Source organism: Meriones unguiculatus, chromosome 7 (genome assembly GCF_030254825.1).
Source record: "Meriones unguiculatus strain TT.TT164.6M chromosome 7, Bangor_MerUng_6.1, whole genome shotgun sequence".
Lineage (NCBI taxonomy): Eukaryota > Metazoa > Chordata > Mammalia > Rodentia > Muridae > Meriones > Meriones unguiculatus.
In genome coordinates, this window is record NC_083355.1 from 109,842,464 (window position 1) to 109,855,188 (window position 12,725).

Sequence of the window (12,725 nt, forward strand, 5' to 3'; positions counted from 1 at the left end):
ACATGTGGTATACAAACATACAAACATACATGCAGGTTAAACACTTACACACATAAAATAAATAAATACTCTGTTAAAAATCAGTCTTAGAAGTGTTTATTTTATGTGTATTAGCATTTTGCCTGCATGCATCTATGTGCATCATGGGTGGGCCTGGTGCCTGCAGAGATCAGAAGAGGGTGCCAGATCTCTTGGAACTGGAGTTATGGATGGTTGTGTGCTCCCATGGGGATGCAGGGCACTGAACCCAGGTCCTCTGAGAGAACAGCAAGTGTTCTCAACTGCTGAGCCATCTTTCCAGCCTTCATCCATGCATCCAGAACGCTAGAGAACTCCCACCATGTGGAAGGGCAGTAGGACAGCTGACCACAGTGGTTACTTCCAACTGTGACATGCTGGGACCATGAGAGGTGTGTCACAGCCTGTCACCGTCATAAAGTGATCACCAAGGAGCATGCCACTCTGCTGGCATTTCTAAGACTGGCAGAGTTGATGACGCGTTGGGCAGGTCTTTTCTAAGTAGAACACAGCTCTCCCCTAGGGTGACACTTCCTCTTTCTGTGAGGCCTGAGAGGTGCTGTGATGTGTGGTGGATGGGGGGGGGGGGGTTACAGGCTGGAGCCTAGGCTTCAGTCCCTGGCTAAGCTTCTCAGAACCCACCACAGTGCAGGCTGGACAAGAAGTCATTTTTCATGACTGGAGTGGAGAGTTGGGGGCAGGGGAAAGAGGCTTGCTGGTGATGTGGAGCTTCGCCATCAGCAGGATGAGCCATACCCTGAGAACACAGCTCAACACTTAAAGACATTGATGCACTAGCAAACAAGGCAGACTAGTCGGGACCAAACTGAGGAAAGGGGGTGGAAGTACCGTTCCATGGCAGAGCACCTGCCTAGCATGTCTGAGGCCCTGGGTTCAAGACACAGCACTGCAAACACAATGAAACCAGCACAGAAGACCTAGGGATGGACAAGAACCCTGAGAAGCGAGGCCTCTGTCCAGACCTCCTTCTGCTCTTAGGATCTTTGCTAACCTGGGGGGGGGGGATAATACCAGTTTTGAAAATGATCTATGTTTCCACAGCCTCCTAAGGGTAAGGTGATGAAAGTCAAAGCCTGGCTCAGCAGAGGCAGGGGCTTGTAGGTCATTCCCTTTGTAGATGAGATGCCTGCAGACTTATGTTGGGAGTACAGGGAGCCATAAGTGAATCTGGGCCTTGAGTGCACTCACAGCCTAGCTCCAGATCATCTAAGTGGTTCTTGAACTTTGACTCAGTGGTCCCAAAATCATAAAGCCTCCACTTTTTGGCAATAGCAAACAATATCATCTCTGGAGAAAGAGATTATCCTAAGTCCCAAATTAGCCTTATGTACATTTTGCCCAGGGCAAAAGGTAGCCACAATATACAACACAAAGAAAGAGGAGTAAAAATATATAACAGAAATGTTCCTAAGTACCTGGAGATATAAGGATTACTAGACAGTGCAATTATGGTGGGTTGCAGTTCAAATAATTAGAAGACAAGCTTGGATGAGGATGTGATGGAAGCCAGAGAATGTAACCAGCCACACCAAGAAGAGCCATATTGAAGTTCTAAACTGATCATTATGACAACCAAAGTTAAGACCTTGGGAGGCGTATGTGATAGCAAATTAGACACAGTTAAAAAGAGAACTAGTCAAACAGAAGATAAGTTAGGAAAAAGTATTCAGAATTCAACACTGAGTCAAGGGTGAAAATACACATAAGGAACAGGGACAAAAATACACAGTGAGGGGAATGCAGATTTCAATGACATTTAAGAAAAATCTATCAAGGCAAAGGTAGTAGTTTAAGAAATATTGTCAGATATATTCCATAAAAGTCCTCCACCACAAACTCAGCTCAAATGATTGCCAAGCAGGATAAAAAGAAGAAATTTGGACCCTACCATGTGACTGAGACTTCATATAAACAAAGGAAAGATAGAACTGCACTTTATTAGAGAGGCCTTGTACAATGACTTAGGTCATTAAACGTTTAAATTAAACTCCACTTAGGAACATTTCTGTTATATATTTTTACTCCTCTTTCTTTGTGTTGTATATTGTGGCTACCTTAAATGTTTTCTTCAGGAGGTCAAGGTCCGATCAGTTGGGTCATGGCTGCCTGCAGAAGGAGCCATGCCCTGGGTGTGGGTCCACCAGAAGAAAAGGCCAAGGAGGAAGCTGCTGCCACAATCAGGTGAACAGTAAATGCAGAGAGGACAGAAACATCCAGGAAGTAGACTGGAGAAGGGTTTGGTGACCGCTATGGCTTGAATGACTGTCCCTCCGCAAACTCATGTTGACAGTGTTGGGAAATAGGGTCTTTGAGAGATGACTGGTCCCAAGGATAGGGTTAATGACCCTCAGGAGTGGGACTAATACTGTCACCAAAAAGGCCTTTTATAGAATCCCTTTGCTTCTTTGTGCTTACCCCATCTTTTGACCACATGATAAAACAACAAGGAAGCCTTGCAAGGTTCTGGTATTTGGACTTTCTAGCCTTTGGAATGGTGAAATTCTTGTTTGTTATAAATTACTCACTCTGGACTATTTCATTACAGCAGCAGACACAGACCAAGACAGTGACGAACCAGATGGCGTGAAGGAGAGAGTAGTTGTGATTGACTGAATACACGCTTCTGATTCCCCGCCTCCAACCCCACCCCACCCATACCTTTACATCAAGTAAAGTCTCTTTTCTTGAATCTTGGATGGACTGCCGACTTTCTTTGCGCCACACCACACAGAAGAATCCGTGTGACACTAGCATGTGACTCTAAGCATGCTAGCTCCCAGTCTAGGCATCCAAGGGCCTTGCCTGTTCCCACATGCTTCCTTACACTCCGCAGTCACCTGGTGCAGTGTGGGCTGTCTCACACAATGATGAGATATGCATGATCCCCGTCAAGTTCATATCTCCTGCCCTCCACTAGAGCTACCTAGCTGCCTCACGTCTGACGAAAGGTAAAGCCGCCAAGCAGATGTGTCTTGGAGTCCAGAACTGGCAGACACCAGGCTGAGCTCAAATCACCAAGTGTCAACATCAAGAGTTAAATTGTAGCTGTTGTTTTAAGCAACTCGCTATTAGGGTGGTTGGTGACACAGTGGCAGCCAACTGAGACTGGAGTCAAGTGACCAGTGGTGATATTTTTCAAACAGAGAAACATAAAATGGGATAGGATGGATACATACGTAAATGGAGGGTTGATGGATGCATGGATGGACAGATGCAAGGAAAAGCTAATTCTAAAATATTTCAACCAAAATAAAACAAAAACCATTTCTTAGACTCAGGATGGCTCACAAACAAGTATTAAGTATGAACTCCTCCATCTGAGGAACTCCTGACGGCATGAAACACAGTGAGTGTTGATCCTTCAAACAGACCTGCAGCTTCATCCCTCTGGTCCTCCGGTCCTTGGCTGTGGCTGTTTTCATTGTGAGGATTCTAAGCAGCTTGGTGTTTTCTGCCTGCAGCCACTCTTCGAAGTCCCTCAGGAGTTGGGAGCCATCTTCATGCAAGTCTTGTTCCTCCACCAGATTTGCCTGAAGGAAAACACATGACCAGATGTAGGAAGGGCCTGCCGGTCCTGTGTCCTGGGGATCCCGCCAGCACAGAAGGGTGAAGGTGAAGACAGGGGACCTGGAGGGCATGGGAAAGGCTCAGAGAGAGGAGTCCTCCATTCATTCACATTTGCGAGCCAAGAGCATCCCTCACTGTCATCTCTCTGGAGCTCCAGAAGTCATCACCGTCCTTGACCGGGATGACTACCCAGTGGCCATCTTTTCTCCATTCTTGTGGAGACGTGGACACAGTGAAATGAAAGCCAGTCCCTTGGTGGTGCTTCACTCTTCCCTGATGGGGCTGAGGAGCCCTGGGTTCCCCTTCTACAGGCTCCTGAAGGTTGAACTGCCTCCCTCCTCCCCTCTTCCCCATCCCTTTCCCTGCTGCAGCCTGCAGCTGCATCTCAGCACCTACAACTTCAGCTCCCTCTGGGTCCCTGCATACACTGTCCCCTCTACTGAGAATATGCCTGTGGTGGTTTGAATGACAGCAGTCCCTCTAAGGTCATATATTTGAATGCTTGGTTCCCAGTTGGTAGAACTATTTGGGAAGAATTGGGAGTATAGCCTTGTGGGAGAAAGTGTGTCAATGGGGGTGGGCTCTGAGGTTCCAAAAGCCTGTGCCATTCCCTGTTAGCTCTCTGCCTCATGCTTATGGATGAAGATGTGAGCTCCCAGCTACTGCTCCATCTTCATGCCTGCCTGCTGCTGCCATGCTCCCTGCAGTGATGGTCATGGACTCTAAGCCTCTGGAACCGCGAGCCCTCGATAAATATCCTCTTTTACAAGTTACCTTGGCATGGTATTTTGTCATGGCAATAGAAGAGTAACTAAGAGGACGCCTTCCCTTCTCTCCCTCTCCTGCTCAGATTTGTGGGTTCAGCTGATATTTTATCACCACTAAAAGGTATAGCATCCAGCCCAGCTGCCACATATGCCACACCTTTTGAACACCTGCTGAACTGCCTGGACTTCACCCCCTTTTTCTCATACTGTGTGCCAGAGCCCAGCAGCACAGGCCATGTACCTGGGGCTTGTTAGCAATGCAGAATCAAGCTAGTGGGTCAGGACCTGGGTCTCTGATCTGTTTGCTATCTAGGTTCATCAGGAGTTTTTAACCCTAGTATGGGCTGCTGCAGGGGGTTCAGAGAAATGAGGGCCAATCCTGTCCTGGGGTGTTCCTGACCTTCTGGTGTGATCTGGAACCTTTGGATCCCAGATCCCCCAAGACCCTCAGTCCTCCAGCAATTGATTGTTTCTGAGGTCACCTCAGATACATCCTGTGTGCTAAACGTGTGATCCAGGGCAAGGAGGGGCTGTCCTGGAGGTCTCCACTCCTCACTTGACACTGGATCTGACCTTTCTCCCAAAGAGACAGACTCACCCCATGCCGTCTCCTGGGAATGGGATCCTGAGGGTTGATGAGAAAGCCAGCCTTTGGGATGTTGTTGGTGAAAACTAGCTTCTTCCCCGTGTCCACCTCTGTCCTCTGCAGCTGTTGGTTTCTGATAAGACTGAGACAATAAAAGCACTTACTCCAGGTGGCCATGTGATGAGCTCCACTGGGTCTCAGGAGAAGCAATAGTATGGGGCCATCAGGAATGATGGGAAACTTGTGGGATTCACTACTGATCATGACTTAGCAGCCATCTTTCAGGGGCCATCAGAACGTTTCCCAGGAGCACTCACTCCGTTTCTTATCTTAAACTCACCATACCAAACTAGGAAGGTACAAATACCTATCAATGTGGATGAAGAAGTAAATTCAGCAGGCAGAGTGGAAGGAGTCTGGTGGAAAAGTGGGAGCAAGGACAGAAGGACTCCACAAGATGACCAACAGAGCCAACTAACCAGGGCCCAAACGGCTTTCAGAGACTGAAGCACCAACCAAGAGGCATGCATTGACCCTACACAGACGTAGCTGATGGGTAGCTCAGGGTTCATGTGGGTCCCCTAGTAAGGGGAGCAGGGGCTGTCTCTGACATGGATTCAGTTGCCTGCTTTCTGATCACTCTCCCCTGATGGGGCTCCCTCGCCAGACCACAGGGTAATGGGACTTGCTCAGTCCTGATTCAACTTGATGAGCTGGAGTGGGTGGGTAGGGGATTCATTCCCCTTATCTGAGGAATAGGGGAGGGGCTGGAGGAAGAGGGAGGGAGAGTGGGCCTGGGAAAGAGGAGGAATTAATTAATATTAATTAATTAATTAAAATAAGCTCAGTCAAGAACAGGTTGGAAGTAGGGCATAGTGGTGCACACTTGTAATCCCAGCACTACGGGAGGCAGTGATAGAAGGATCTCTGTGTGTTCGAGGCCATCCTGGTCTACAAATCAAGTCTAGGACAGCCAAGGCTACACAGAGAAACCCTTCCTCAAAAAAAAAAAAAGCAAAAACCAAACAGGGTGGAGGCTAGCTCCCTAGTGAGGGATGACCGAAGATCCCCTGAGCTCTACCAGAACCATACATACGATGTCTCCAGGTTCCCAGCACCCTACTGGCACACAGCCTAGCCTCAGCCATCTGCTCTAGGGCCCCCAGTTGGAGAGGAGGCACTTTCCTAGACAAAGTGGGGCCAAGGAAGGCCCTCACCTCAGTATGTTCTCCTCTAGCAGCCGCAGGGCCTGCCAAGACTCCACCAGCTCCCTCAGCTCCTCCTGGACCATGGCCGCCCCCTCGGGGGAAGACTTCTTCATTACAAGCTGGCCCAGTGCTTGGAGCAGAGACAGCTGGACTTCTTTCTCTGGAAGTTCAGACAGCAGCCTCTGTAGGACACGTGGATAAACATACGTACGGGTGAGGTACTGGTTTGGGGGGAAGTCTGTGTACCCCATCATGAGGGGCATCCAGAATGCTTGAGGGGAATGCAGGCGAGAGAATGAATTATCTTACCTCAAGTCCGGCCTCTTGGGACTCAGCATCCCACAGATGCACATCCGCTTGGTGTGATTCCAATGTCTGTGTGGCCATAGTGACCCATTGCTGCAGCTCCAACAGCCGGTGACTGAAGGTGCAGTGCTCTCGGACGCTCTGCTGACAGCTATCCACGAGGCCCTGTGGCACAGGCAGGAGAGCCAGGGTTCTGAGTGCTGCTTGAGGCAGACTCTGGGTGCATCCCAACTCTGCAAGGTGCTTTTGACCTGGCTGCACCCTCAATTTTCCCCAACAGGAACCTTATAGTCTGGTGTTTTCCTTAGCACGCTACAGACCGATTTTGCCCTAAATAGCCTTGGGTCTGTTTTGTTTCCACAGAGACTACCAAGTGTAGGTGAGCCTGGGGATCTCTGAATTTGGGGACACCAGGGGTAGGGATTTGGTAAGGCTGAGCACAGGTGTCATGCCTGACCCAGCCATGGCTCCTGCCTTCCAGAAGAGCAAGATGCCTAGCAGGATGGGTCTCTAAAGGGCACATGTCACCGCTCCAATTCAGACATCATCCACAAAAGTAAAATGGAGGAGGTAGGGGATGTGGCTCCATGGTAGAAGCCCTGCCCAGTGTGTGAAAGGTCCTGAATTTGATCCCCAGTATGGGGGTAGATAAACTTGTGGTAAAACATCCACTGGACAGAATGCTCTAGAGCGGTAAGAACAAATAGCCCCAGAAGCTACAGCAGAGACTTGAACTGGTCCAAGTATGGACAGTAAGTAGTGGCTGAGTGCTCAGCCCTCAATGGAACATTGCTATTACCCCCCTGAATGAAAATGGCCCCTACAGGCACCTGTATTCTCACCCTTAGTCCCCAGTTGGTGAGGTGTTTTGAAAGAGTAGGAGGTGTGGCTTCATTGGAGGAGGTGTGTGCTTGTTGAAGGAGTTGTGTCTTTGCTGGAGTGGGTGTGTCCTCTCTAGAGGAGATGTCCTTGGGGTAGGTGTATCCTTGTTGGGGTAGGTGTGTCCTTGCTGGAGGAGGTGTGTCCTGGGGGGGATGGGCTTTGAGGTGTCAAAAGCTCACCAGGTCCAACAGGTATCTCTCTCAATCTCTCTCCCCTCCCTTCCTCCCTCTCTCCTTCTTCCTCTTCCCCCCTCCCCTCTCTCTGCCCGCTAACCATGGATCAGAATGTAGATCCCAGCTCCTGCTCTAGCACCATGCCTGCCTATGTGCTGCTGCCATGCTCCTTGCCATGATGATAACAGACCAACCCTCTGGAACTGTAAACAAACTCCGATTAAATGCTTTCTGTTATAAGAGTTGCTTTGGCCATGCTGTCTCTTCATAGCAGTAGAACAGTGACTCAGATACCCTCCCCCTCCCCTGGAAAGATTAGGGAACGTCATGGAAGATGGGGTAGAAAGGATGTAAGAGCCAGAGGGAGCTACGTACGACATGATACAGCTGGCGCACTCATAAATTCACACAGCAAAGCCAAGCTGGTTAATACTACAGCTTGGATAAGGGAGGGGCTCATGAGACCCACGCCCCCCCCCCCCGGAGCTGTTGGCAGCTGAAGGCTGCTGGGCGATGAGGGGTCCTTTGATTTTAGTTTCCCTCTGGGGATGCGGCCTCTGGTAGGCAGTCCATGTTCCAGTGGATGACCCCACTGGCATTCTCACACAGGCAGCACTAACTATAAAGAGTATTACAACAAACAAAGGCAGAGGGGACATGTTGGGGGTGGTTCAGGAGGAGGGGTTCATTAAGGGAGGTGAGAGGTCCCACCATAACTGTGAGCCACACCACTCCATGGGCTGGTGTCCAAGTCTACATAAAAAGGGAGGAAAGCAGAAGCACTTGGATCTCTGTGAGTTCAAGGCCAGCTTGGTCTGCAGAGTTCATCTCTCTCTGCTTCCTGACTGGAGACACGGTGTGACTGGCTGCTTCAAGCTCCTGCCACCATGGGTCCCTGAATCATGACGGACTACACCCTGCAACTGTGAGCCAAGGTTAGCCCTTCTGTTCTAGTGTTGTCTTTGTCAGATATTTTTGTCTCAGTGATGACAGGACGTGAAGGTCCCTTGGCTGTGAGGGAAGGATGGATTTACGCTCATTAGGCTTCCCAGGCACTGGACGTCTGAATAAAGAGGGACAGCTTCTCTTCACAGAAGCATCATTGGATCTCACCTCTTTAATGACACTTGGTGAATGTGTCCTCTAACGACTGGCCTGGCTCATCATTCGAATACAGTTTTTGGAGCTGATGCTTGTGGCTTCTAGGAGGTGGGAACAGTGTCCTGGCTCCCTATTCTCCTCCTTTACCCCCGGGAGCACAGGTGCTGCTTTACGGAGCAGAACTGATAAATTCATCCAGACCCAATGTATTGCCTCGGTGGACAGGGCCCCTGAGGTCTTGCATATGACATCATGTTTCCTGGCGACTCCTGGAGAAGTGTTTGGGGCCTGGAATATCAGACAGCGTAAGTGTGGTAGGTGGAGGGAGGGAGACAAACCTGTCCCATGCCCCACAAATGGATATGTACACTCGTCGGGCCACATGCACAGGGGGTAAAAGCTTATTTGCCGTGGCCTGGGATTGGGGTCTATCTCCACACACAGGTGTACGAGCTTTGAAGTTCTAACAGAAACACTGGCTTATCCAGGGACACACCTAGCCTCTGCCCCTAGAGGCACAGCTGGCCATGCCACCCGATGTGTCATTAGTGCTGTGACGTGAAGGGACTGTTTCCTGACACCCCCTGATGACCAGAACTTGGCCATCTGTAGGCACTTCCATGTATGTGACTGGATTATAATATCTCTTTAAGAATTTCTTTCTATTCAAAATGGTCTGTGAGAGTGGTGTTCCCACCTGTTAGCTTCAGGATGGTGAGAAAGGTGTTTGCTGTGGAAACGGTGCGCAGGGCCGGGTGGGCTGGAAGAAGTCAGCCTAGCGTGGAGTTTTCTTGCACTGTGGCTGCCAGGGATCGGCCCAAACTACCCGAGGCTTGATTCAAAGGCAGATCCAGAGCTGTCTAAACCGGGGTGGATAATGAGCCTGGGAGTCTGCATTCCTACTTGTCTCAAGTCAAGTGTCAAGAAGCCTGGGGTTCTGAACATCCAGCTTCAGGGAGTAGAATCAAGCCTGTGCAGCAGAAAGTGCTCAGGGGGCCACCAGAGGGCGCTGAAGACAGAGCCTCTGAGGCCGTGAGGGCTGAGGGACAAATACAAGAACTGTATACCCGCACAGGCTGTTGGGATAAGGCCACCTTTTCTATTCTCAGTCTGTAGGCCTCATTGCAACATGAAACCTTTGGCATTGATCACTTACTTCCTGATTCACTGTCTATCCGTCCAAACCCCAGGAAAGCAGGAACCCTTGTCTGTCGTTGGGGGCTACCTCCACCACAGGAGCCCAGAGCAGCAGCCGCCAGCATATAAGAACTGTTCAATTTACACAAACGAGGATGAAAAGAAAGGGAGGATGGAAGGAATGCAGAATAGAAGAAGAACAAACCCAGGAGTGTGGGATTCTAAGACCTGACCCTTGCTGCTCTGAACCTTCCCTGGCCCCTTACCTCTAGGGTCCTCTGCAGAGCTTGCTGGTCAGAGGAGACCTGGTCTACTTTGTGCTGGTGGCTCAAGTTCCCCTGGGCAAGAGGCCTCACAGCCTCTATCTGTGTCCCCAGATCAAGCCCCTCCTCCTGCAGCCCCTGTGATAGAGAAAAACAAATGAGCTCAGCCACTTGTCCCTCCATCCCAGAAGACCCTCCATCCTGAAAGACCCTTTATCCCAGAAGAACCTCCACCCTGGAGGCCCAATGACGTAGGGACTCTGAGTGGGAGAGTCACTGTTGTGTTCCCTCTATCAGTGGCTGTACCAGATGGGTGGTCTGAAAGATTCCTTTTCAGGGCAAATGAAACTTTAAAAATAAGACACAAATATCCTTGGGGCACTGCTAAAATAAACCATAGGAAAGGTCCCAGACAGCATCTTGGGAAAGAAACTCACGTCTGGACTCTCACTTGGTGAGCATTGGTCGCTATGCAGAATTATACCCACGTCAGTATGAAAGGCTCACATGTACCGGGCTTAACATCTTCCAGAGAATGCTGTCAGCTTATACACGAACCGTGTTTGGGTTTATAACAACAAACAGTGTGTCATGTGCGTGATAAAAACCAGTGAAGCTCCTCAGCCGGCCAACGATTACCAGTGACCTGCCTGTGTGCAGTCCACACATGACATAAAACATATCTTCCTAATCTCAAAATTGGTTTGTTCAACTGAAGGTCTCCAGACTCACCAAGAATAGTTCACATGGACAGTTCATCTTCATTGTCATCTTGACTGGATTTGTATTGCCCAGGGGACACCTCTGGGGGTGTCTATGAAGGTGTTTCCAAGTACGGTTAGCGGAAGAGGGAAGACCCACACTGTATGTGGATGGCACTTCCCTATGGGCTGGAGGCCCAAACTTAATAAAAGGGGAAATTGAACCGAGAGCCAGCATTTCGGCTCTCTGCTTTCTGACTGCTCTTCAGACCTTGGAGCCCCGGGGTAAACAAAAGAACTGCTTGTCGCTCTGTCAGACTGGAGACTCAAAAGCTCGGGGGTGCTAACTGCCCGGCAGAGGCCAGAAACTGCCAGCCTGATAGGCAGAGATTCCACAGACCCAAGTCTGCAGTAACCCACCCTTCCGCTCGGCTGCCTCGGCTGACAGCTGCTTTGCAGTTTGCTGCCGGAAGAGGGAGCTCCCCGTATACAACAGTGAGCCACGTGACAAAGCCCCTCCTCACCTGCAGCCTCAGGAGCCGGACCTGCTTCCCAGGAAGGTCCCGCTGAAGCCCTTTCTCTGCTTGGATCCTGGCTTGGAGGTCTAGGAGCTTCCTGTGTAGGGGGTCAAAAGCCACCCCGAAGTCCTTGTGCTGGACGAGCAGGCTCTGCAAATAGAACTACAAATGAAGAGCTTTCCTCATGGTGTCTTGTAAGACCTGACAGTGGGCTGGGCTGCTCTCTCTATGCTAGCTCCTGAACCACCTCCTCCAGGATGCCCTCCCTGGTGAGCTGCTCTTGCATTCTCTCATCACACTCTAGCCGTGGTCCTCGAGATCCACCCTACCCTATACACCAAATCCCACCAGAAGCTTGTTCGTGAATATAGTTTTATTAGAACGTGGCCTCTCCTACTCATTTCCTTTTGATTGTCTGCTATAGAGGCAGAGCTGAGCCAAGTGCTCTACAGACCCTTGCAGCAGCAGCCTGTAGATAAGAGATTCTCAAGTTGTGGGGTTGAGACCCCAGTGAGAGTGGGCTAGTTGACCCTTTCATAGGGGTCACCTAAGACCATACAATTCATAGCGGTAGCAAAATGATAGGATGTAGCAGTGATGATAATTTTATGGCTGTGGGTCACCGACACTGTATTAAAGGGTGGAGGCATTAGGAAGGTTGAGAGCCACTGTTCTAAGCTTTCGCTGAGCCCCTCTGCAGACCCCTCCTGTAATGGCCTGTGTGTGCTTGTCTTCACTCCACCAGCAGCCCCAGTGGTCTGAGAGGGAAGATCTCACTTCTGGTCTGCTTCCCCCAGTTCCTGCCTCCCTGGTTCGTTCTGCTGATGAGGTGAGATTTACTGGACTGGAGTCAGGTGACATAGCCTGAGCCCTGACCCCTGCACCAGACTCTCCTCATCTGTAAAACCAGGAAAATGGCAGCACCTCCCCCACAGCGTCAGCTGGACAAAGGTTAGCAGGTGCCTGGCCCAGAGCCAACACCTGTAGACCGTAGCTATTATTATCATCATCATTACTGGCCACTCAGCAAACACTTGGCAGCTCCAACAGGCTGCCTGCAGAGTGCCAAGCTATCACTTTGATTTAGTGTACCCAGAAGCATGCCATTCATAACACTCATTCCTAGGATAATGGTGGGTTAAGGTTAGCAAATGCTTGTATCTGCACTTTCTATTGCATTTGTGTGTGTTTACACGCATGCATGGACATTTGGTGGTCAGAAGACAACTTGTAGGAGTCAGTTCTCTCCTCCCATGTGAGCCCTTAGCGACTGAAATCAGGTAGAGGCTGGCAGCAAGCCCCTTCACGGCTGAACCATTTCACCCACCCCATCATCTTTGCTTGTGCATCAGGTCCATGGAACACAGTGTAGTTTGATTGGGATGTAGAGAACAGGACCAGAAGTGATCAGTGGCAGAGAGGTGGCTACAGAGCCAGCTAGAGGGGCCACGTGAGAGTCCTGTCCTGTCTCTAGATG

General features: G+C 50.0%; 1 protein-coding gene across 3 annotated transcripts in view; it reads right to left on the reverse strand.

The window, feature by feature from the left end:
* Positions 1-12,725, reverse strand: part of Syne3 (spectrin repeat containing nuclear envelope family member 3) — an 81,747-nt gene that overhangs the window by 13,847 nt on the left and 55,175 nt on the right. For 2 of the 3 annotated variants that reach the window (XM_021647011.2, XM_021647012.2), the window contains 6 exons: positions 11,255-11,398; positions 10,033-10,167; positions 6,477-6,638; positions 6,177-6,349; positions 4,972-5,101; positions 3,411-3,569 (listed from right to left, as the gene is read on the reverse strand). In XM_021647011.2, coding sequence (XP_021502686.1) covers positions 3,411-3,569; positions 4,972-5,101; positions 6,177-6,349; positions 6,477-6,638; positions 10,033-10,167; positions 11,255-11,398 — 903 coding nt within the window. Of the gene's footprint in view, positions 1-3,410; positions 3,570-4,971; positions 5,102-6,176; positions 6,350-6,476; positions 6,639-9,784; positions 9,899-10,032; positions 10,168-11,254; positions 11,399-12,725 lie in introns of those variants that run through there. The other variant, XM_060388122.1, reaches the window with a different exon arrangement.